The following is a 25,673-nucleotide window of genomic DNA, read 5'->3' on the forward strand; positions in this document are numbered from 1 at the left end:
ACCTTATTAAAACTGACGGAATTATGACTGTGCAATAGTCAGATGTGTTGTATTTTTGTTGTTTTCCCTTTGTATGTTTTTAATCGCAATTTTTTCCACTGATAAATATGTCTTTAATCATTAAAACCTGTGAGGTCAAAACTGATTTGCCAGAACGATGTTTTTCTTTCCGCAGTCATTTATTTGTGCTGTTTTCTTCAACACACACTTCCTGTTTGTGTTTAATAGTGTCACAAAAAAGCTGTTATCTTGACTCACACGGGACAAAGTATCTTGCTTTATGCACGTCTCCTCTGGGACAGAGAGCACGCACAACACTTGAAACAACAAGAGCTGTCGTTAAACGTTGGTAAGAAACAGTGAAAGTCTAGCTCTGATGGAAATTACAAATACTCTGAATGCCTCTTTCATGTAGTCAGGAAGCCTGTTTCCCATCTCTCTCAGCTTTTTTCTGTTTTATTACCTCGAACTTACCTATTTAAATGTTTTGGCTGCTGCTCTGTCCAAGTATGCATGCCTCTGTGATGCTCATGTCTGCTTTTCTTGATGTCTGTGGAAATAACCTGGCTAAATCAAAGTCTTACATTGTATTTGTATGCCTTCTAGTTTTCTGTGGAAGATTTTAAATTAATATGGTTTGTTAAAGAAAAAAAGCAAAACACCGTGATAAGACTTGAAGTCAATGTCAGTACTGAGACAATAAGGCCAAAATGAGCTAATCACACACAAAAAGATGACACCTCTGGTGCTCAGAGGTAAGCGGGAATTGGTTATTTGCAACCTCTGATCTATTAATCAACCTGTTGTGAGATTTCACCTCATTTCATGTGTGTTTGTGATGATTCATCATGGGTTGAACATTCAACATTCATTCTATGTGGAGCACAGCTCTGTTTTCTTAAAGAGACAGAAAGCAGGAGGAGTCCCTTTGCTGTTGCACAGACCTACACCATTTGTGCATGCCCAGTCACACTAAGCAGCTCTAGCAATATTCAGACTAGCTTTCAGTTTAAGCTTGCAGGACATGGCCCAGTAACCTACTTTCCCCACAACATGCTCTGTAACATCAGAGAAGAGGCTATGTGTCATCAGTTAACTAACCTTCACCACAGCATAGTTTCAGCAAAGAGATGCAAGAAGAAGAAAAAGAATCACAGACACTAATCACAGTTATATGTCAGGACAGAAATGTCCACAAGGCCTCATGCTCAGTTTATACTTAAAGGTGAAATAAATCCTGATAGAACTTATAATATAACTTATATTCCCTGCATTTAAAGGTCTCCAGGGGAGGAGACTAAAACTAAAAAAGACAACATGAAGAAGATTAGAGAAGAAAACTTTCAATTTGAGAGCAGAAAAGTCTCAAATTGCCATTCCACTGAGTACAGGGCAAGCTAATTACATTACAATAAATGTTGGTTATAAAAAAACAAACAGATGTGTAACATTTGTGGCAGCTTTTCTCAAAACTCTGAAATCTTTGTTTGACGGGAACACGTCTTAGCAGAACCTTAGCAGATTGGGTTTCTGCTGTGCACAGCCTCGTGTATCAGGTGATCAGCACCGTAAATGGTTAAACCCCACTACCTGACATCCTCAAACCAGTCTTCTGGGTTTCTGGGTTACCACACACACACCTTAAAACGAAACACCCACACAGTCTGACAGCTGTGTCAGTGGTGCACAGTGCACTACTGACACAGCTGGTCCAGGCTCACTCTACATTTGTTTATCACCCAGAGGCCAAATTTTTTAGTCTGACAAGTTGTGGATGGCCTTCTCCATGATACCTGTCAGTTACTGGAAGCTGTAAAAGGATTGTGATTGACTCCTATATACTGTTTTCATAGTGGTAGACCTAATGCCAAAAGTGGAATCCACCACTTTTTCTAGCTCGCCGTGTAACAATGTTCTGATTGTCCCATTTAGTAGCAGGATTAGAATTGGCTGAAGGGAGAAGAAGACAGCATGAGTCATGAGGCAGGCCCAAATGTTTAGCAGCACGATATAAAGAGGAGCATATGGTGCAGTGAACAGCCCAGTTCAGTCAGTCATGGAACAGCCTCATCCTGCCCCGCTCAGCTGTCAGCACACATCCTCATCACTGCTCATGGCTCCTGGGCCAACCTCAGCACTGACACAGCAAGCCGGAAAAATGGCACAAGCCTCAACACGAGTGTAAGTAGATGGACACACAGGATAATCTTTTAGACTCTGACAGCAGCACATTTTGGAGCAAAGAAAAAAAAATGCCTCGGATCCCTCGCTCTGGGTTTTGTTTCGCATCAGGTCCCCGAACCACAGCCGTCACTGACATAGCATCAGTCATTCAGATCAGACATTCAGATGTATATCAGAGCTGATTTTACTAGGACAAGTGTCTTGGCTTATCAGACTCTAGTTTGTTTGTCTGTTTGTGCCAATTAAGCCACATTCATATTTCATTCCTCATATTTCAAATCTCACACACACACACACACAAGAATCTTTCTTTTTCAGATGCAGTCAAGTGTCTCCATATGGAAAAAACTAACATTTCAGAGCTAGGTCAGCACATAGGTTCCATTATACAGTAGTTACTGCACTTACTAAGATTTTTACACAGCTTCACACAATATAATGATTATAACACACACTAAAGGACCAAGACTTTCTTCACTTAGTAAACAGAAATAAAAAAAACAAACAATCTAAACAGTCATGTATGTGTTTGATTGGGACATAAAGAAGCAGAAATACCATCTATTGCTATTATAAAAACACTGTGAAGCAGACTGAGTCAGGAGAAGAGGGCAGCTATTAAAAACAACTTTTTAAATTATTATTATTACTTGAAAGTTTCCAATTTGAAGCCACATTTATAACAACCGCAACAAGTATCGAGCACAAAACGACACTCACCTTATTCTGCCGAATAAGGATCCAAACAGGAGCGGGTGTATATGTGTGTGAGAGTCTGGGTTTTAACAGATAAAACTCAGACGTGTTACATTCCAGAAAGTTGCTCACAGGTGAAACTGCACTGCAGTCTGCTAACGATTCCTGCCGCTGTCTGTATTTAGGCTGCAGCACGCTGCTGATGTGACCCAGCCTACAAACCTCACACGTTCATTAGAGCGCGCTGGACAGTCCGGCTCCTGTCCGCGGACTCATGCAGGCTGAATGAAGAGCCTCCGGCAGCAGCCAGTGTGCGCTCGCGCTCACAGCCCCGCCCACTGGTCCACATACTATATTAAGTTATGTGAGCAGGCTGATTGCAGTCTGCCGAAGGGCGGAGGTGGTCCTTCAGCCCCGCCTGTTCTCACGACGTCATTGGAGGAAAGTGCCATCCAATACCGCCCATCTCCACAGGGTTACCGTAAGGGGGTGTGGCTGGACCGCCATCCAGCCTTTCAGTTGTCTGCATTTGGGGGTTTCTCGGCCAGACAACACTACAGGTAGAATACCGCGTGGGTGCAACACAACTGAAGATCACATTTAGGCTGCTTGACACACCACTGCTCGGCTGATTTGTGTGATTCGTGGTCTCTGGGTCAGCCACAGCCGGGCTTCGTAAAGTTTGTTGGTCTGAGAGACGCACCGCAGAGTCGCACCTGTCCCCTACTTTCTCCTCAGTCCAACCAATCAGTGGACGCTGCAGCGCCACCTTTAGTTCAGTCCGTGCAATCTGCATGGGTAAACTGCTAAAGGTGCAACAGCTCAAATGAGTCACTCCAGTATATGCAATCGGTTGAAGCTGGAAGAGGTGTATCTCACTGAGTTTCCCTGGTTTGCTATTTTACATTACAGCTATAGCATTACAGGTCACTACTCATGGCCCTGGCTGCTGACATATCATGCATACTTCACATATAATTAAAATGGTTGAGATGTTAGTGGATAAGCAGATATGCTTTTAAATGCTGTGTTGTAGGTAGGTCAAAGCATCTGGGGGTCCAAACATCTGTCAGTCTTGGATTGTCCTCCCCAGAGCCCAGACCTGAACATTATTGAAGCGGTTGGTGATCATATTAACAGTAAATATCCAAAGAAGAGCTTTGAACGTCCCTCAAGAAACCTTGGAGAACTTTTCTTGAAGACTACTTAGAGAAGTGACAAGAAAGCTGCGTAAAAGAGTTTAGACTGGCTTTCAAGCTCATTAGAATTGTGCAAACTCTGTTTTTGCCCTATATACTCTATGTTCTTGTTTGTACAAAAATCACTGGACCTATTTTTCAGTTTCCAATCAAAATATAAAGAAATAACAGGTGGCTCTTTGCTTTTGCACAATGCTTTATTTATAAATCTGCAATATTTCTAGGGTGGCATACAAACAGAAGAAACTTTATGTGACAGGAAAGGTTAACTCCTTTTGAAAAAGGCAGCTGAAGCACATGTTCAGATCACACTCCTGCAGATCAGTTCTGGAGACTTGCTGAAGTAAAAAGCAAGTGGCACTGTATGTAAAAGTCTGAAACATTTGTACAAAGTTAGACTGATTTGTGGATTTTCATATGTCTAAAGACAAGGTAGCATGTAACACTCTAAAACAATTCTGTTGCGAGAGTTGCATCCAAAGCATGATCAAATAGGCCAACACCCCCACTCCTTCACTTCATCTGTCAAAAGATATCCTGTCTAATAGACCTCTCAGAGGATGTGTGTCTCTAAATCACTCCTCAGGAGGGGAAACAAGGCCAAATGCTTCGAGTGGGTTAAAACATACTTGTATTTCACAGCGGACTGACTATTAAATCATGAATTTCGTTATTCATGACCGTAACAGAAGGGTGTATGTAAGGCTGCTGCCAGAAGGGAGAATGACACCACAGCATATCAAATCATTTTCAGGCCACATAGATGTTTTGTCTGCAGAGAAAACTCTTTTGCAACTGCCTGCGAGAAAGCGTGTGAGTCGGCCAGTCGTCACACATCATTTTCCTTTACAATTTTCCCGGTGAATAGCTATTCATGAACAGGGCAAAGACGGCATGGCTCTACGTGAGGAGAAATAAGTCTACACCATCCCTCCACTGTTATTCTATATATAAAATGCTTTATCGTGGAGTCAAACCACACACATAAACACACACTCACACACAAAGAGCCCTCTTCAAACAATGACGAAGTGAACATAAGCTGCCAATTCTCTCAAAAGCAATATTTGAAGAAACCACAGCAAACGGCAAGAGAACTTTTTTAAATTTCACTGGAGATCAAGAGTGAACCTTGAGAGTGTACGTATGTGAGCGAGTACGTGAAACCACAACTCAAAAATCCAATAACAATCTCAGCTTTGCAGCTGTGATCTGTGATGATGGGTGTTGTGTCAGCCGTGCACGGTGAGAAACACGGTGAGAAACTTCAAAAGACGTTTATACATAATCTTTGTTTGTTCATTTTTTGCTAGTTACAAAGAAGGAAAGCATAGGGTATTTATTTTCAGCTTCCCAAATAAAATAGTGACCTCACCTTGGTGGTTATTTGAGACTCAGACATGCTCTCAACCTTTCCATGAGTCTTTCTATCTAAGCCAATGAATGGAGCTTTTTCAGTTTTTAGATTTTTCAAGGAATTGTGTGCAGGGTTCAGCTTCAGTATTACACCGATACACTCTGTGGTTTTTTTGTGAACGTGTGAATAATACACCATTAATGTTTACGCATGAACTATTTAAATACATAAGTCTGTCAAATTTGTTTTCTACATGTGCAAAAATGTGTGCTTCAAAAACATTTCATCATGAAAACATGTCAGGCTGTAAAACATGACTGTGCATCACCCAGAAAACTTCACCCAGGGTGACAGGAATAAAATAATGAACATATATGTCTCAACAGTTCTGCATCATTTTGGGTAAAACTGCATAATTTAGTGTCACTCAATCTAAAAGTAAGAAAGGCCATGAGGTTTTCTTCTCCTTCTTTCACTTACTCCCTTTAGGGGTCACCACAACAGATCAGTTGCCTCTCTTTTAACCTATGCACAACATCCTCTACACCCTCTTTCAAAAGTACTTCCTATCTCCTTTTACTACCCAAATGGACACATACTTCACCATAATGTGTTCTTACCCTGTTGTTTTATGTGGCTCATACAAATGAGAACAACCTTCCTTACAAAGATATTGTTGCAAGATGTTATGAACGAGTCTGTGATTGGCACAGGTGGATGGTTTGAAACTGTAAGCGAAGTGCCAAAACTATGGCTCCGTCCTAAACTCTTTACGCAGTCCTGCTACGAGCCGACCCCCACTTATTATACTGGTGTTTTCATGAAACATATCAGAAATGATCTAAACTGAGCTTTTTTTCTCAGAAGTGTGCAGAGACTTTTCTCTATTGAGTCTGTTACGAACACAGCGACATATCTGTCAGAATATAGCTATTAATGGGACTGTGTCAGTGTGGTAGACTAATATCTGAGCCATGTGCACATTTACCCAGGTGGCACAGTAACGGTACTTTAATTATCACAGGAACTGTCCATGATCAATCAAATAATGTTAGGTGTCTTACAGGTCTTCTGTTAAACACAGATTTCAGGTTCATTTGGTGAAGCTGTTAAAAACAATGCAGCTTTTCTATGGATCAAGCTCCACCTGAGTCTCAGCCCCTAGGACCTCACACACAGTGCCCAGAGACTTCTATCTATACCTTATATTAAAAAAAAAATATTGATCATCCATCAATTCTTCTGATTTGTGAATTACATCATTATTTTATTAAACATTATTATTTTTATTAGTAATTACCTGATTATTTTGTAATTTTTTTATTAGGCCTCCATCACTCACTCTCACTTGACGCTTCCTTTATAGGGTTTGCTGGCCTTGAGCTGTTTCTGGTTATCACTGAAGTGAAGTGGCTGGGTTTTTATATATAAATTATAGAAAACACTGAATAGATAAACCTGTGATTGCAGCATTACAATAAGTTACCTCTAAAAGCCTGTAAAATTAAACACATCTTCTTTTCTTATATTTACTTGCTGAAAAATGATCCAGTCTGCTTTCCTCATTGTTTAGGATTTCTATTTCTAGGGCTCCCTTCCTAAGCATTTTAAGAACAGCTCTTATTGGCTGTTTAGCAGATAATTCTGGTCACTTCACTGAGTTAGGAACCTTCTTAAACAAAAAACATCCATGAATCTCCTCTGTGCTCGTTCTCTTTTCCTCCTGCCTGGCAGCTTCATCGTCAACATGCTTTACCCAGCGTATCCACTATCCCTCCTCTGCACATGCCCAAACCCTCTCAACCCTGCCTCTCTAACTTTGTCTCCACACAAAGGCAATGATGTTCAAGCCCACCCTTTAGAACTCAGCCTTGCAAGGGTGAGCTGGTGGAAATAAATGCTATACTATTTCACAATTCAACAAGCTGCACATTTTCTTTGTTACTGTTAAAGTCAAGGATGATTCTTCCACAATGACACCCAGATGCTAGAGACTGTAACCAAAACACTCCTCATATCAAAGACGAATGCATTTGTACCTACTAGAAAATGAACTGATAGAAAACTTATTTATTTGGACATACTTTTTGTATGTCCAAATATATTAAGATCAGTGAGATTGCTCCAACAATTGCAACTGTATATTGACTGGCAACAATATATTTAAAACCACAAATATTTTTATTCACAAAATAGCATTGTTGCCCCCCCCCCCCAAAAAAAAAAAAAATAAATTACGAATACATTTACCCTTTAAAATATTAATCCTGAAAAAAATTATTTTACCGCTGAAAAGTATTAACGTTCAATTGTTGTGTAAAATCTGTGAAATTTTAACGAGTTTTATTTGTAACATGGATTCATTCTTTCTGAAGAAAGCACTCCGTCCGGTACTGTGTTGATTCACTAGAGGGCACTAATCCAAAGCAGCGGATAGTATGGGAACAACTTGCGAGAGGAGGCCATTCACTAGCCTGTTTTAGCTACACACACCTAGCTACTCTTAGCTAGCCGGCGGCTAACCAGCGAGCTAAAACATCAGTTTGTCTTAATGTCGCCTGTCTTACCAAGTGATGGCAAGAGAACAGTGTTCACAAATCGAAGCTGGTGAGTACTGACCGCTGCTTTAATTCGCGACTAAATATTTTGCATTTACACTGTTTTCAGTTGTGTGCCAGGTAGCGAGCTAATTAACCGAGCGCAGCTGGCTAACGCTAGCTCCGCTCAATAGCTACCTCCGTTAGTACCAAGCTCATTTACTGTTTTTCTTTTCAGAACTCTATTACCTCATTGCCAGATTTCTGCAGTCTGGACCGTGTAAAAAAGCCGCAAAGGTAATACCTTACGATGAACAAAATAGCAAGTCGTACTGGTTAAAAATCGTCTAAATAAGTAGGTTTCTTAGCATCCGTTGCTAACTGTGTCTCTGTTGTTAGATCCTGATCGAGGAGCTGGAGGAGTATGAGGTAGGTTCAGCTGAACCTTTCTGATTTTATTCTCATGTGTGGGTTTCCGTAGTGATGCCCATCTCGACGCTTTTTGGGGCCAGCTTTTTAGTAGTTTTGATCGATGCTAGATAAAGGAGCGCGATTCCCTGCCGGGACGAGCCTCGCAATTTTGTGTCCTCTCTGATATCGTCTCTTTTAACTTTAGTTGGTCCCGCAACGATGGAGTTGGGACGGGAAGAAATACAAACGGAACTTCCAAGATTGGGTGAGTGTGAATAGTTATTATTAACTTTTTAATAATATGGATCTTTTTATTCCGCTTTCGGTTGACAATAACCTTTTCGGGGATGTCAACGTTTTAATTCTTTTAACCAACCAAAACGATGTGTTTTCAGCATGTTTGTATTTATTTTAACCTATTTAAGCATCTATATTAGTGCAGGCCTGTTGATAAATAACTATATACAGGCTATGCTATTGTGTGGGCTAGTGGGCGGAGAATGAAGATAAGAGCCGATAGTGATAGGCTGAACTAGATCCAGCGCTGTGTCAATCTTCTTTTGGAGCCAATGATATCGCAGTTGCGTTGGCGAGCGAACCGGAAGAATAGCAAGAAGCTCTTTTGATTCGCTGTAAGCTTTTCTCTCCCTCCTCTTGCGCTACCTCTCCCTCCCGTTCCCTTGATTGTTTTCCAACTATCTGCATGACAAAACCATGCACACATTATAATATCGGCAGCAATAAACAGGAAGAGGAAAATGAAACAGTTGGAGACTACTTATGTGTGATTGCAGAGCTGTTTGGATTGGATCTTTCTTGCCTGTATTGAAAATGACTCAGTTAATGTTATAATCAACTTAAATTACAGGAAGTGTGGCTCGTGTTTTGTTTTGTTTTCTCATTTGCAGTGGTAACCAGTGCATTATCAGCATGCAGACCATTTTAAGTTTCACCATGTTTTGTTGTTGGTTATTTTTTTTTTAAAAAAAAGTAGTTTCTTATGTGATCAGTTATTTGATCAATTCAGTGCAGTTGGTCAAAGGAGTTTGCAAAGAAAAGCGTCTGGACTTCTTTAAGTTGCTTGAAGACGTTTCACCTCTCATCCGAGAAGCTTCTTCAGTTCTAAGGTCAAATGGCCGAGAGTCCCAGATTTAAACCCAGTGGGAGTATCCCCCCAAGGAGGGACAAAGGACCCCCTGGTGATCCTCTAATCACATGCGCCGTTGGTTTTTGCAGTTGGTTTTTCAGAACTGTGGCATTGTTTAGAGTCCTTTAAATTAACTTATAAGTTTATTTTAGCACCCGTAACAATGCAGCTGATGTGATTGTGTGTTGTTGTTTTGTTATTTGTTGTATTAATATGTAATTACCATCGCTGACATGTGCAGGTGGTGGTGAACCAGCACATTCCTGCAGACTATTTGCTCAGGATTTGCCAGCGGATAGGCCCACTTATAGAAAAGGAGATCCCACCTAGTGTTCCTGGAGTCCAGACACTTCTGGGGCTGGGAAGACAGTCCTTGCTTCGCACCAGCAAAAGTGAGCATATTCCTGTTTTTCTATGATTTTTAAAATGTATTTATTTTGTGCTTTTCATTAGTACCTACTCGGATCAACTCACCACGCCTTTCAGGGTTTTCCATTAGGTCCTAGTACCTGGTACCAGGTACTAAAATAGTACCTACTTGGCCAGGGTTCCAAGCGATCTGAGCAGGTACTAGGTACTATCAGACTGCATGCCACCAATTGGTAGGTTATTAACGTCACCCGAAGAGTCATGAGAGTGTCTCGTTCATGAAAATCTAAATCGCCATTTTTGAAACCCGGCAACGAGGGAAATGGCTACTAAAACAATGCTGTGGTCTCCGAGTCTGATGAAAAGCCACAGATTGAGCAGCAGCTAAATTGTTGCCGTCCACCTTTGTTGTAGTGTTCGTGTTGCATACTAATTATGTCATGGGACGCTCGGACATGTTGCTGTAACAGCTACTACGCACATGAGGTGGTACTCAATTGTAATGGAAAACCAGTCAATCTGAGGCGAGTAAAGAGGCTGTAGTGGAGTATTTTTGGCATTCATTCTTCAACTCACTGTTTTTAACATAGGTTGTAGCCACAAGGTATGTAGTGGCTCAGCTGTTGCTGCACTCCACCGAGGACGTCCACCAGAACCTCCAGTGAGCAATGGAAGTTCTCCTAATGTCGGTGTGTAAACTGTTTTTAAAATTAATTTTTACAGCAATATATCATTTATGCCTTTTATTTCCACTAAGCACTTAGACCAGTGATATTAAGTTTTCTGTGGCAGTGTGTTGCTTCTACTAATTATTTGTATGTGTTTCACATCAAGTGTCCATCATGGGTGCTCGCCAGGCCACAGGCACAGGTCGTTTTGGCCAGGTTCTGCCGTCTTCCTCCTACCAACACATGAAGATACACAAACGTATCCTTGGCCACCTTTCTTCAGTCTACTGTGTGGCCTTTGACCGTACCGGTCGTCGAATATTTACGGTGAGTGAGAATTTCTTATTATTTCACCATCCCTGTCTATTTTATTTTAGCGGTTGTTCTTCCAGTTGTCATGCTACATCTAAGGTAACTACTGAACTCTTCCAAAACACAACATGGAGCTTCAGCCGAAGGTGGTTTCCAGTGGAGCTGTCTTATTAATTTGTCGCTGTCGGATTGGTTTTTAGGGTTCTGATGATTGCCTGGTAAAAATCTGGGCCACAGATGATGGCCGGCTCCTGGCAACACTCCGCGGCCACTCAGCGGAGATCTGTGACATGGCTGTCAACCACGAGAACAGCCTCATTGCCTCTGCCAGCTGTGACAAAGTCATCAGAGTGTGGTGCCTACGCGCCTGTGCGCCCATCACTGTGCTGCAGGCTCATGCTGCGTCTATCACATCCATACAGGTGATACTTAAAAGAAAGTGCAGAGTCCTTTTACAGCATTTGAAGTATCAAATAAAACTAAAAACTTGACTACATCATACAGGAATTAAATGTTTGAAAGCAAATTCATCTACTAAATGCTTTCATCTTATCTTGATCACTTTAATCCTGCGCCTGCTGCTGGCTTGTTATGTGAAGTGCTGCACAGTCCTTCCCTGTGACTAACCAACACCAACTTTCTTTCTCTCCCTCCTCCCAGTTTTGCCCAGCAGCCAGAGGAACAACTCGGTACCTGGCATCAACTGGTGCAGATGGCATGGTGTGTTTCTGGAAGTGGCACTCGCTCACCATGAAATTTAAGTAAGTACAGAGGCGTCTAATGTAACATGCTTAGCATTGGTGGTTTTCATGAAGATAACCACAGGTTCTGTTTTTTGTTTTTTGTTTGTTTTCCCTTCCCCTCAGTGATCAGCCAGTCAAGTTTATGGAGCGTTCACGGCCGGGGGTGCAAGTCTCCACTTCATCTTTCAGCAGTGGTAAGTGTATCTCCATGCCAGGCAACATTTTGTTGTTACATGATCTCAGCTGCTGTGATTAGCAGAGCAAACACAGATCAGTTAATAACTGCACAAGTCTTATTTTTTTTATTTTTTACTTTTGTGACTCCTGTTAAAAATCAATTCCATCTCTTATTTTAGGTAAACTTTTGCTGCTTTTAAGATATTAACTTAAACAGGCCAAACTTTCACACATACATATAAGAGAATTGAGTGACATAATAAGTGCTGCCCACAGTTTAAAAAAATAGGGTAGTGTGTTTGCAAAATTAAAATCATTTCATCATTTGAAATGGTTATAAGTTAACTAATATACAGTATGGCAGAACACTGAGGGTCATTGTTGTAGACTGAATGTGTTCTTCTGATAATAGGTGGCATGTTCATGGCTACTGGAGGCACTGATCATATGATCAGGGTCTACTATCTTGGTGCTGAGTCTCCTATGAAGGTTTCTGAGATGGATGCTCACACGGTAAGAAACAGCATCCAGTCGCTACATTCTTCTTGGTCCGCTTTGTTGTGCTTTTTAAGGTTTGTTTACACAACTTGTATTTTTTCCTACTTTTTGTGCTTTTAGGATAAAGTCGTGGTCGTCCAATTCAGCAATAACAGTGACAGGTGAGTGTGTTTGCTCAAATCTGCACGGACTTCAAATATTTTTAGTGTGTTTTACAAGTGTGTGAAGAATAACTGTGTATGTGTGTCCAGCCTAAGGTTCGTGAGCGGCAGTCGCGACGGCACGGTGAAGATTTGGCATTACCAGCAGCAGGAGTGGAAGAGCACCACTTTAGACATGGCTGCAAGGCTTCCAGGGTAAGAGAGGGAAGACTCGTAGTGTTTAGTGATGGCGCTTCCACCGCTATCATTTTTCACATCTGATGGGATGTTCTTTTTAGGAGCACTGCCGCCACAGGGGACGACAAAGCTAAGCTGGTGGTGACTATGGTTGCCTGGGACCGCACTGACAGCACTGTAATCACAGCGGTGTCAAACTACCTGCTCAAAGTGTGGAGCACATCCACTGGACAGCTGCTGCACATTTTGTCTGTGAGTAGCTGAAGCCGACATTATCTGCAGTTCATTCGGTGTAAAATGGCAAATTGGCCTGCTTGATTGTCTGTGCTGTGTCTCTGTTCAAGGGTCATGACGACGAGGTGTTTGTGCTGGAGGCTCATCCATTTGACTCCCGCATCATGTTATCTGCCGGCCACGATGGCAACATTTACATCTGGGACCTAACCAAAGGAGTCAAGATCCGCAATTTCTTCAACATGGTAACCGATCCACAGCGAGCATCACCTACCAGCAATGTTTTGTTTTTCACCAGCTTTAAGTTCAATTTTAAATGTTTGTTTGCAGATTGAGGGCCAAGGCCACGGTGCTATTTATGACTGCAAGTTCTCAGCAGATGGGCAGCATTTTGCCTGCACTGACTCACACGGCCATTTGCTCATCTTTGGTTTTGGCTGCAGCAGACCATATGAAAAGGTAACTGCTAGCTGAATCTTGTTTACCCAAAATAATCACCCCTATCATTTCCTCACTTTTAAAGGAACATTTAGAATAAATATTTGGACAGCACGGTGGATTTGTGATTACACATTTTGTTCTTTAATCATAAGAATCGGTGTCACCCTGTGGCGGCGCGCTGTTCTTGCTCCCCTCCAGATTCCTGACCAGATGTTCTTCCACACGGACTATCGCCCTCTTATCCGTGACTCTAATAACTACGTCCTGGATGAGCAGACGCAACAGGCGCCACACCTCATGCCTCCACCCTTCCTTGTGGATGTCGACGGGAATCCTCATCCTCCTCACTACCAGCGCCTGGTGCCTGGACGGGAGAACTGCAAGGAAGAGCAGCTAATACCTCAGATGGGATACATGGCTAACAGTAAGCACAGATTCACAGGTGAAAATTCAGAAGAAGGGACAGATGGTGTTTGATGCTTGATTTCTCTTTGCTTTACTTAGATGATGGAGAGTTGGTTGAGCAGGTTCTTGGCCAGCAAACGGCAGAAAATGGAGAAAGCCCGTTGGACAATCTCATCAGACAGTTGCAGAATGAACAAGATGAGCGTCAGAATGCAGAGCGGCAGGCAGAAGGGGAAGAAGGTGTGTTTTTTACTCAACTTTAGTTAAGTGTCTTTTGTCCTGTGTCCCACCCCTCTCCAAGAACCGGGCGCAGCAGATGGCCGCCCTTCCCTGAGCCTGATTCTGCTGAAGGTTTCTTCCTGTTAAAAGGAAGAAACCTTTTAACAGGAAGTGGTCGCCTAATTTTGGGGGTTTTTTCTCCAATATTGCAGGGGCTTTACCGTCCAATATAAAGCGCCTTGAGAGAGGACGCTTGTTTTTATTTGGTGGTATGTAAAAAAACTTTACCTAAATTGAAATGAAGAGAACATTGTTGGCTCTTTCTCAGTGGCTGAGGTTAAACTTGTGAAATTCTGCTTTTTGTGCAAAACTCTGAACATAAACATTTTTTGTCAAGTTCTTCCAAAAGTGTCCCCAGTAACCTGTAATTATATTTAGAAGAAAACAAATATAATCTTGTTTTCAGCTGGTGAAGGCGCAGAGGCGGTGCCCTCCTCTCCAGTTGTTGCACCTCACAGAAGTGGGCAGGTGGATGGGGTGTGGCAAATGCAGCATAACGCCCTTCCCAGTCAGGTGGCCACCGAGAGGGACCTGCTGGCCTGGAGCCGCAGAGTGGTGGTCAATGAAGTGCCGCAGGGGATATTCAGGTGAGGAAGATGAAGAGAATTAGATTAGTTTTAAGGGGATTGCATAAAAAGATTGGATTTTAAAGCAAGGAGATCTTTTTTTTTAAATAGGATTTTTAAATTCATAATACTTTTTTAAATGTATTTTTAAGAGTTTCAGAGGAGTGCAGACAAGCCAAAGGTGACATTGAATGTTCTCTATACAACGCTGAGAGGAAGAAGAAACCAGTAACCTGTGCACCTAAGGTACACTTTTTTCTGCATCACTATTGTTACGTCAGAAATCCCACATGTGTTAATTCATTTCTGATCTTTTGGGTTTCGTAGAGCGATCTGTTGTCTTCACGCCTGCGTTCCCTGCGGCCCACGAAGAAAACTCATAAGCGCCATGCCTATCAAACCCGGTCAGCTCAAATCCGGCGTCCTGGGACCAGGAGTAGAAATCCCAGCAACCGACGTACCTCTAACAGCCAGATGGACTCGGAGAGTGATGGAGAAGTATGATTCACCTTGTTCTGCTTGATATTTAAAGTTACCTTGGTATAGAGTCACTTAGTAAACAGGGATAAAATCAAAAACAAGTTCTAACTATTAGCAGTCATTCATGTTATACTAAAGGTGTTGGATGTATTTTTGTTAGCAAGCAGAAGAACAGGTGGAGCAAACCGATGCATCTTCAGATGGTGATGCTCGGTGGCAGAGTGAAAGCAGCTCGAGGTAAATAAACACACTGATCGAGCAGAATTTTCAAAATATAGTCCGATCACCCGCCTGACGGTACCCCGCTTTGATTCTCAGTGATTCCTCCAGTGAATATTCTGATTGGACAGCGGATGCTGGGATCAATTTGCAGCCGCCAAAGCGACCTACCAGGAGACCTGTACAGCCTCCAGATTACAGCAGCTCTGAGGAAGAAGAAGGAGATAACGAAGCCAAGGAGGCTAGGACGAGGGAAAAAGAGAAGAGGAAGAAGAAGTCTAAGGAGACCAAACAAGTGAGCCAACACCTGCAGCTGCAGTATTCACAGTAAAAGCACATCAGTGCGTTTGCTAGTTGTCACACAACATGGCAGGAGTATGTAATTTAACATGTAATAAATCATATCCACTCAGAAACCCACATCCTCTCTGGGTGGACTTGATGCGGAGGAGTGGCTGCCGCCATCTTGGATTATGGAGACTGTCCCCCGCCGCTCTCCTTTTGTTCCACAAATGGGAGATGAAGTAAGGACTGGCGCTCCTAATATCAAACAGGAAATACATGTTACATCACACTTTTTAAAACCATGATTCTCCTGTCCTCCTCCAGCTCATCTACTTCAAACAGGGCCATCAGGCTTACGTCCGGGCTGTTCGCAGAGCTAAGGCTTACAGCATCAACCCTCAGAAGCAGCCGTGGAACAGACTCAACCTCAGGGTATGGCACAGTTTTATATAATAGCAAATGCTGTGTATCGGCCCTGGCGTGCACCATTAGTGCCCAGGCTGTTTGGAGAGTTTGAAAACGACAGCCAATTTTTGTAACCACCTGAAAGCGGCAACCCGGTGGTCTCACCCACTTTGCACTGCAGTTAGACATGAGCAAAAATTGGCAAACCTCTAAGCTCTCTGCAGAGTCCCCCTTCAACCCTGCTAGTTCACCACAATCTGCTGCTGTTTTTGAAAATGAAAACAACTTGAAACACAATCTACAGAATGCCACAGTAATCCTTCCTTACAGGAGTTTGTCCAGCTGCATTGACCTCCTTTTCTCTTCTTCCACCTCAGGATCAGGAATCTGTGAAAGTGGTTGGAATTAAGTATGAAGTGGGACCTCCTACCCTCTGCTGCCTAAAAGTGGCGTTCTTGGACCCAGTCTCAGGGAAAATGACCAATGAGTCTTTCTCCTTAAAGTGAGCATGAGCAATACTTACATATTCAATGTAATAAATGACCGTGACCACATGTATTTGACCACCTTTTCATTCCCACACACCCCAGGTATCATGACATGCCTGATGTCATTGATTTTCTGGTACTGCAGCAGTTTTACAACGAGGCTAAAGAGCACAACTGGCAACCTGGTTAGTCACTCCCTAGCAGTCTCCTTCCTGTATTTACTGCTCACGTTAAATTTTAAGGACTGTCCATCACATCCGTTTGATCCTCTGTTCAGGCATGAGGTTCCGCAGCATCATTGACGACGCCTGGTGGTTTGGCTCTGTGGAGGATCAAGAGCCCCTGCAGCCAGAGTATCCCGACAGCCTGTTTCAGTGCTACGCAGTAAAGTACGTCTGTGTGTGAGCAGAGCTCGCTGTAATTTTTTAATTTATTTTTTGCTGGCTTTATGTCACCTTCTCCAGAGTAAAATCAGATAAGCATCTCTAATCTCATACGCAGCATGATCTAGTGGCATATTATCACATTTGTTTCATCAGATGGGATAACGGTGAGCGGGAGAAAATGAGTCCCTGGGATATGGAGCCTATTCCTGAGGAAGGTCAGTAATATTTATTGAAATGTGTGTATTATTTTGAAATATGTCGCTCTATTACAGAAGATAAAAGACGCAGAAAAAAGTCAAACATAATTGTACCCAATAAAAGTGAAATACTGTATATTATGGCATTTCTATTGAAAAGAAACACATTTGATCTCATTCATCTAACAGCGGGGTTGGAACCCACAACAAAAACATGTCTGCCATTAATTTCCGTGTCCTTGTTGGAATAACCATAGAAATGACATTATACACACACTGTTGAGTTGCATGTAAATAATGCCACCACCCACCTACACTCTTTACATATTGTTTCCTGCAGTCATTTGTTTTCTGTAGTTTGTTATTAGGAGCCAAGGCAGTTTTAACAGGTGGCGATCTAGACCATACCTGAAAATTTGAAACCTCCCCAAAGTCCTTTTCAAATAACATCATACTGACATCAAGTAGTTCATTCTGAATGACAGGCTCGTATAAATGGAAATTTTTACATTGCTTGTATTTCTTCTCGGTCAGCACAGATTTATTATCCCATTTTCTCTCAGTAGCAAAATGGTAACATAAAAAAAAAAAATCTGTCACTGTAACACTGTTTGTGTTTTTATTGCACTCTGTTCTATTAATTTTAACCCAGAGAATTCTTTATAGCCTGCAGTGTAACTTTTAACAACCAAAAGAAAAGTATTTTACTTCTCTCCTTTTTTTCATGGTGACTAACTGCTGTTTAATATTCTGACACTTTTGTGGCTCCATCAGCTGCTTTGCCAGAGCAGGTTGGTGATGGTGTGGAGGTGGCAGAAGAGGAGCTGAAAGCTCTACTCTATGAGCCTCAGGAAGGTGAATGGGGGGCTCATACACGAGATGAAGAATGTGAGCGAGTCATTCATGGCATCGATCAGCTTCTGACACTGGGTATGCCTCCCTAAAGGATTGATTGAAGCTTTGCGGTAAAGTACAATCTGACCTTGTTTTCCTGACCTTTGCTAGGTTTGATTTTATTTGTGTTTGTTCCCCAGATGTAGCCAAGGCATTCGCAGTACCGGTAAATTTGCAGGACTACCCTCTGTACTGCACCGTAGTGGCTTACCCCACTGACCTCAGCACCATCCGCAAGCGTCTGGAGAATCGCTTTTACAGGTGAAGCAGCATGCACTCATAAACCTTCTCTATGAATTCAAAGTCCTGGTGTGTTAACGGCTGAGTTTCAAGCACTGATGCCTTTCTCTGCTGCAGGCGGATCTCTGCGTTAATGTGGGAGGTGCGTTACATTGAACACAATGCCCGCACTTTCAATGAACCTCAAAGCCCCATTGTAGCAGCTGCCAAGGTGGTGACTGATGTTCTCCTTCACTATATCGGGTAAGACTTGACAGAGTTTCTACTGTGTTAAATTCACCGATGCTTTAATAGTGGAGTGACCATGATGAAAACGCACGTTTCTGATGCCTTGATCCCGCTGCCTCATTCAGGGATCAAAGCTGCATCGACATCTTGGATCTGTATCGTAAACTGAAGTCTGAAGTCAGCAGTGAAGCTGAGGTGGGTGTTGCACAAGTGTTTCTGTGTTTGTGTGGTTTGTATTATTAGACTGACTATAGGGTTCCTGCAGATCACTGAAAAACTCAGCAGAAAGGAAAATGAGGTCTTTAATGTTTCATGTTTTCTACAAAATTACCTCCAGCATTACATTTGCAGAGGATGTGTTAAAGACTGTCAGTTAAACTTGATTTTGCAAATCAGTTTTTGAAGTTGTTGCATTTGTTGAATAATGTTGTCCATTTGTCATCTGGCACATTTAGTTATTTTAGGATGTAGTGATTTGAACCATTGTGCTAGAGATTAGCTTAGGAAGCTAACTGTATTTGTTATCCAGTAATCCATTAATGACCTGATGTAGACGTTGCCTTTGTTTGTTGCTTGGTTTAGAAATGAAAAGGAAACATAGGCTATCCCAGCTGGAGATCACTGCATCCCATTCACATGTCCTAAAAAGCAAATGGAAACGTGGATTTTTATGTGGTTTTTTTTTGCAGGTTGACTTGGACGTAGATTCAGACACTCCAGGAACATCTACAGGACACCGGGTAAGGCAGCAGTAGATATTTGACAGGATTTTTAACCCCCCAGCTGTTGTCCCAGTCTCATTGACTTTCATTTTGTCTCTGCCAGGGAGGCACTGCAAATTCTAAGAAGCGTGGTGTGGTTCTGGATCCGAAAGCCTGGCGAGGTCAATGTCGAGAGCTGTTGCGTCGAATGACAGCTTCCATGGATTCAGAACCTTTCAGGCAGCCCGTGGATCTCTTTGAATATCCGGTAAAACAATCAGGATAAACCTCCATTTGAAATAAGACCACACATGCCAGACACCTCTTACAGCTTAAAGTAGCATTTGCAGTGCGTGCTGCAAGTGTAAAACTAGAAGTTGCATTCAGGTGAATCGCTGTTTTTCAGCATTGCTGCTCTTTTTTTCGTTCAGGACTATCGAGACATCATTGACACTCCCATGGATCTGGGTACAGTGTCAGAGACACTGGCAGTAGGAAACTATGAAAATCCGATGGAGTTTGCCAAAGACATCCGCCTCATTTTCAGCAACTCTAAAGCATACACTCCTAACAAGAAGTCACAGGTGAGTAGCTCACCGAGAAATAAAAACATTCTGTAAAAATGCTGTTGCTATAGATGCAGTCTGAGAAAGCTTCGGTTTAGCATTTACGTATCGCGTTCTTTTATTTCTAGATCTATACCATGACCCTCAGCTTGTCGGCCTTCTTTGAAAAACACATCATCTCCATCATTTCTGACTACAAGTCTGCCATTCAGAACGAACGGCGGGCTCGTCAACATCTCACTTACAGGAACAGATTGCACAACGGAGGCAGCTCGCCACCTAATAGTCCATCCCACAGGTACTCTGCCACATTCACAAACCTAGACGCATCGTGTTATCAGATGATATTTTTCACTCGGGCCCATCAAAGTGTCTGCAGCCTCTGAAAGCATCTCAGAAGTTCCGTACTGAAATAAAGAAATGTTTTCTCTTTAATATCATTTCAAGGTGTCGTGGTTGGAAAAACGATTCCAGAAACTGCTGAAAGTTGCAGCCACCCTGTCGTTGTTTATATTTATTATTGTGTTGTTAACAATAATTCTTAACTGTTGCTTCTTTCTTGTCCCCCTCTTCTGCCCAGCTCAAAAGGAAAGCACAAGTCAGGGAAGGCGTCAAAGCCAAAAAAATCCCAGACCTCAACAAAGAATCGTTCTCAGAGATCACATAAAGGTACGTTGGCACTGTTGTGGCTTTCTGTGCTTTATAGATCCATCTGCTGCGTAGACTCGTGCAGTGAACTGCTCTTAGAGTTGGTAAAGTGATAGCTATTACTCTTCAAAAACCAGAATGACCTCAGTTTGATTTTAATCCAATGAAAAGCTGCAGAGGTTGTTTGTTTCCTGTGAATCAAAGCGTAACATCAGTGTCATTTTCCCTTTTTTCAGCTTTTACAGTACTTACAGATGGCTCACTAAAAGTGTCAATAAAGACTTTTATTTAAACAACTTATTATGTAGTAGCACAGGCGGTATGACTGAACATTTATATACCAATATTTTAGAAGCCTTGCAGTTTCATGACATATCACCTTTAAAAAAAATAATAATAACACAAATTTTTTTCATAATTGTGTCTTCACATATCTTTACAGTGACTCATTCTTCAGGACTGGATAGAATGTAGAAACATAAATGTCTTGATAAACTAAAAATGACACAACTAAAACAAAAAATAATCTTTCAACAAAACTGGCATGTGTGGAACAAGGAGCTGCCTGTTCCACTCTGAGGTCACATGTAATGACACTGAAGTCAATATAAGGCTTCTTACTGTTGATGCTTCCTGCAGCAGAGCTGGGAAGTGCAGCTTTGAAACAAACTCTGTTTGCGCTTTTCCTTCCAAACTTTGCGGCACAAATTATTCATTTGGAAAGACGTCAGTTAGTGTTGAGTAACACATTAAGCAAAAGTTGATGTGACGCAAAAAGCAATTCTCTCCTTTCTCTTTTTTCTTCTTCTTTTTTCCCCAAGGCCAAAAATGCTCCAAACAGCAGATTCTGCCCTCTTTTCTTTATCCGGCATCACTTTTTGCTGTTGTTGGAAGTGGTGACTGTTTGCTGTTAGTTATGCTATGCTAAAAACAATTTCTGTTTCTGCTAGAATGTTTGTTTCCCGCAATTAAGAGAGTTTAAAAATTGTCATTTTAAATCAAATTCTGCATCATAAAATTGTAACGATTAATACAGGCACATCTCAACAGAGGTAACACGTGACACAGCGCAAGAAAAGCTGACCAAAGGTGCATATCGAGAATCCCGTCTTTTAGAAATGTCTGGAAAATTTAGTTTATTGAACAAACTGCAAATAAACAGTGAGTGGTTCTGCCCCAAATCTTAGTCTTAGCAAACATCAACTGTGAGGGGAAAGCCCTGCTCAGCACGGCCATGCAAGCCTAGAGGTGTCAGTCAGCCAATAAAATCTCCCGCCTGAGTGATGCAGGCGACTTTTCCCACCTTTAGCATGTGGTGGTGACGCTGTGTGGACACTGATCAATCCAAGGTTTTAGTTTTAGGAACATGCTACAAGCGAGTATTTATCTATTTATATCGTCACTAAAGCCGTAGTTCAAAAAACAGACACAGTTTGACATCAGCAGGTCAGCAAATCATGGAAAATAAACCAGGATGGAAGAATTAATTAAATATCCGTGTTAATCAAGGAGTTTTGAAAACTTGGGGACATGAAAAAAGGAAAATATGAAAACGCTACCAAACAAAAGACAAATCAGTTTTCAGAGGAACGGTAGGAATGGCAAACAAAAGTATATTTTCCCACTTATAAAACAGGCCACCATTTCAATTTGTCCATTTGGCTCTACTTTGTTTAGTGTTAGTTGGGTAATATCGAGGTTGGCATCCCAACAAGATGGTAAATATAACAAACGACATTCAGGCTCTCTGCATTATTTTTGGTGGTGTTGTGTTTACCTGACTTACATACATTCACCCCTGCTAAAAGCTTCTAGTATCTTCTAATGTGATTAGTTGCTTCTGTACTCTCAGCTTTTCTGATGGGTAATTGCATTGTCTTTTTTTTTTTTCTTTAGCTCAGCAAAGCAGTAGTGTAGCAGAGGAAGAGGACGTCCAGCCTTCTTCCCCAACTTCAGGGACGAGTGTCAGGAGCAGAAATCGAGGACCACATCGGGTGACCCGCAGCCAAGCAACTCCCGTGAAGAAATCAGGTATTGCAAAGCAGTAACTAAAAAGCATGCACGTTTTCCCTTTTCAGTGTTCCTGCAAAGTTACGGTGCAGAAATGACCCGCCGCCCTCTCGTTTTCTATCAGGTCACCAGAATAACTTGCACCTAAGTAACGGCTCCAGACAGCGGCACTTGCGAGAAACGTCACAGTCCGACGATGAAGAGGAGGCGTCAGGATCCAACAGCTCCTCGTTGGAGTCATCCTCCACCTCGTCGTCATCCTCCTCCTCCTCCTCCTCCTCCTCATCGTCTGACAGCGACAACAGCTCTGACTCTGAGGTGGAAAAGTACGTGGAGGGAGGAGGAGATCATGACTACAGCAAAGCCCCCTGCCTGTCAGTACGCCTCTCAGCTAAGGGTAAGGTGGCAGCCTCAGGAAAGAGGAGACACAAAGGAGGAGAGGACACAGAGGCACAGGGACCTAAACGAGCACGACTGCAGCTTAAGGTAGAGGAGCAGGAGGATGAGGAGGAGGAGGAAGAGGAGGAGGAAGAGGCAGAGGAGGACGAGGAAGAAGAAGAAGAGGAGGAGGAGGAAGAAGAAGAAGAAGAAGAAGAAGAAGAGAAGGAGCAACAGCAACAGGTGGATGTAAAACATGAGGAGGAAGAAGATGAGGAGGAGGAGGAGGAGGAGGAGGAAGAAGAAGAGGAGGAAGAAGAAGAAGAGGAGGAGCCAGAGGAGGATGATAACAACTCTGAGGTGCAGACACGGGCGGCAGCAGCAGCTAGCAGTCAGAGAGACAGCCAGTGTAAGTCTCGGCGGGTCAACACACGAAACCAGGGCCGCAGGACAGTTCGATACAGAGACGACTCGGAGGATGAAGGCCATGGGTCGAAAGACGACCCTCTAAACCTGGGCATGTCGCGCTCAGGACGGGTACGCCGCATGACTGAGAAAGCCCGTGTCAGCCACCTTATGGGCTGGAGTCACTGACACGTCGCCCCTCCCCCATCCCCTTGTTTCCAAACCTCAATGAAAGAACTGTAAAACATGAGTAAACACATCAGGGATTATTTTTTTTCTTTTTATACAAATTTGTGTGTGTGTATATATAATATATAAATATGATTTCTCTTTTTATCTAAAGACTGATTATGACTCTCAAACTGATAGCCGGTGCTCATAAAATGTTGCCACGGATTTTTTTTTCCTTCCCTGGTCAACAGAGCTTCTGTTCAACACGGACCCTCTCCAACTGGATTATCTCACCTCGGCCTTACTGCTTCTCTGGAAGAGCCCTTACGACATGGCTCTGGTCTTCTTCCTCCTCATCCTGTGGTTTCACGTCCAGAACTTTAAACACTATATAAAGTCCCCTTCTTCCCTCCAGCAACCTTTCTTGCTCCTGGTCACCAAAGAAGGATGTGGAGATGCCAAAAAAATGGTGCTCATATAGATATCTGTAGTTTTGTTTTGTTTAATTTTATTTCTTTTTCACTGAGTAAATCAGCAAAACTGTTGTGGTAGTGGTCACAGCCACAGGTGCAGAATCACTTAAGGTATCTGATGTCAACTTTTCTTGTTTGCAGCACAGACATCCATCTGGTTGTGCTCTCCTCAACTGAGGACTAGCAATATTAGGAAGAAGTGGGTGAAATAAAATGGCAACACGTTCTTATCCCAGGGCATAAAATACTGTTGTCGTTCTTGGCTTTGTACAGATGTTGTCTTGAGACGGGGTTATGTCACATTTGGGTGCTTCATTGTATTTCACTTTTTCTTTCAATTTTTACTTGTTGGTGAGATTTGAACACCAAAAACTGCTTGGTTAGGAAAAAGATTGTTGTTTACACCTGCTTGTTGAAGAAGAAAAGTTTACCTGCTGTGTTTAAATGCGACTCCAAGCGGCCCATAAGACCCAAACTGTTTTGTATTTGAGTGGTAGACTGGTTTCCATAACCCAGTACATCACTACACTGTCTCCACCTCTTTGCATTTCTTTGAGACACTGGTGGTTTTGACACAACAGCAGTATTTGACGCCCTGGGAGCAGACGGAGAATAGATTACCATAGTAATATCCCTTTCAATGTCCTTGGTCTGTGAATGTGAAAGGAAATGTCTTTCCCCAGCTTCTTCTCTCTCGGGTCGTCTCTTCAGCACTGTTATTTAGATAGACTTGGGTGCTGTTTTTAAAGGGTACAAGTGGTGCATTCTTTCTTTCGGGGGTAACAAAGCCACTGTTTTTAGTGCTGTTGTACTCTGAGTGATCAGACCTGCAAATATTCATGGTTATTTCCGCAGCTCCTTCTCTACCCAGCCTGTGCAAAAGCAAAGGAATCCCCTGGCCAGCTCGCTTCCACAGAAATATTTATTTTTCCATTGCATTATACTCGGGTTACTTTATCTATTTCATACTTTATTAGTGATGAGGAAAAAAGAAATATTTGCACATTTATCTCCTCCATGTGGCAGCTGAGTAATAAAGATATTAGAGAAATAAGATGAAACCTCATTTTTATGTAAGAATGTTTGAACTGTGCCGGCGGCACTTTCAATTCAGTCTTCTTTTTTTTCCCCCCTTTTCTTTTTTTTTTTAAAGTTTATATAAATATAAGTAGAAATCTTTTTCAACCTGTGCATGATTAAACTGAAGGTCTCATCTGATTGCGCTTTCTTTTGGTTAACAGCAGAAGTATCATCCTTGGATCACCGTTTCTTCTCTTTGTAGCCTGATGGGTTTCAAACTTTGATAGTAGATCAACTGCACACATGATGGCTTTCTCCATCACACTATATAATCACTGTCTCCCCTCCCAATAACCTGTGATTACTGATTGATCTGAAATGTCAATACAGCGGTGTGGCCCCTGGCAGAATGGATGTGTTCTTTCTGTTGCGTGAATATTGTTTACCGTGACTCTTGTCCTGCAAGAGAAGGTGAAGAGATGACCTACATTCTCATATCAACACTGGATGCTATGATTCAGACACACCTTCTCACCCCTCCGTGTGTCACAGAGGAGAGAGGCAGGCCTCCGAAGTTATTGTAAAGCTCGGTTAGTGACAGATTGTCAGAAACTAAACAAATCGGCGTCTAAAATCGGGTGTGCTGAGCAGCAGCATTAACTGGTGTCTTGGAATTCCTATGGCTCAGTGTGGGAAGACTATTCTTATTTTGATACAGTATTTTCATACAGTAGACGACGCTTAGTCTTGCCTCAAAGCATCAGATTAGTCGACAAAGACAACGTTCTCCCATAGGTTGAATAAGCTTAATGTGTTTTTTTTAATAATGTTTTAATTGTGTTTTTTTTAAATAAAACAGAAAATGAACTTCTCTTAGAATTTTGTCCAACCTTTTTTTTCTTTTAGAAAATTTTCCAT

The 25,673-nt window shown here is 42.2% G+C and overlaps 2 protein-coding genes across 2 annotated transcripts in view; one reads left to right on the forward strand and one right to left on the reverse strand.

Moving 5' to 3' along the window:
* npas2 (neuronal PAS domain protein 2) overlaps positions 1 to 3,612 on the reverse strand; it is a 41,177-nt gene extending 37,565 nt beyond the window's left edge. Inside the window, exon 1 of the mRNA XM_013265079.3 lies at positions 2,905 to 3,612. The gene's annotated coding sequence lies outside the window, so the exon portion shown is untranslated. The remainder of the gene's footprint in view (positions 1 to 2,904) is intronic.
* A 4,134-nt stretch (positions 3,613 to 7,746) lies between these two features.
* brwd3 (bromodomain and WD repeat domain containing 3) lies at positions 7,747 to 25,631 on the forward strand. The gene is made up of 40 exons (XM_005471975.4): positions 7,747 to 8,043; positions 8,212 to 8,270; positions 8,373 to 8,402; positions 8,590 to 8,649; positions 9,773 to 9,923; positions 10,491 to 10,589; positions 10,735 to 10,895; positions 11,081 to 11,302; positions 11,541 to 11,641; positions 11,747 to 11,817; positions 12,213 to 12,313; positions 12,419 to 12,459; positions 12,550 to 12,654; positions 12,738 to 12,888; positions 12,981 to 13,115; positions 13,201 to 13,329; positions 13,510 to 13,735; positions 13,816 to 13,956; positions 14,402 to 14,582; positions 14,714 to 14,807; positions 14,889 to 15,059; positions 15,202 to 15,278; positions 15,360 to 15,555; positions 15,674 to 15,784; positions 15,870 to 15,977; positions 16,328 to 16,452; positions 16,541 to 16,623; positions 16,716 to 16,827; positions 16,978 to 17,039; positions 17,796 to 17,951; positions 18,056 to 18,176; positions 18,273 to 18,398; positions 18,509 to 18,578; positions 19,073 to 19,123; positions 19,209 to 19,352; positions 19,516 to 19,668; positions 19,779 to 19,948; positions 20,231 to 20,319; positions 22,195 to 22,329; positions 22,433 to 25,631. The coding sequence occupies exons 1-40, from the start codon at positions 8,010 to 8,012 to the stop codon at positions 23,278 to 23,280; spliced, it is 5,400 nt and encodes a 1,799-aa protein (XP_005472032.1). The 5' UTR covers positions 7,747 to 8,009; the 3' UTR covers positions 23,281 to 25,631.
* The last annotated feature ends 42 nt before the right edge of the window (positions 25,632 to 25,673 follow it).

This window comes from Oreochromis niloticus, linkage group LG10 (assembly GCF_001858045.2).
Source record: "Oreochromis niloticus isolate F11D_XX linkage group LG10, O_niloticus_UMD_NMBU, whole genome shotgun sequence".
In the NCBI taxonomy this organism is placed as follows: Eukaryota; Metazoa; Chordata; class Actinopteri; order Cichliformes; family Cichlidae; genus Oreochromis; species Oreochromis niloticus.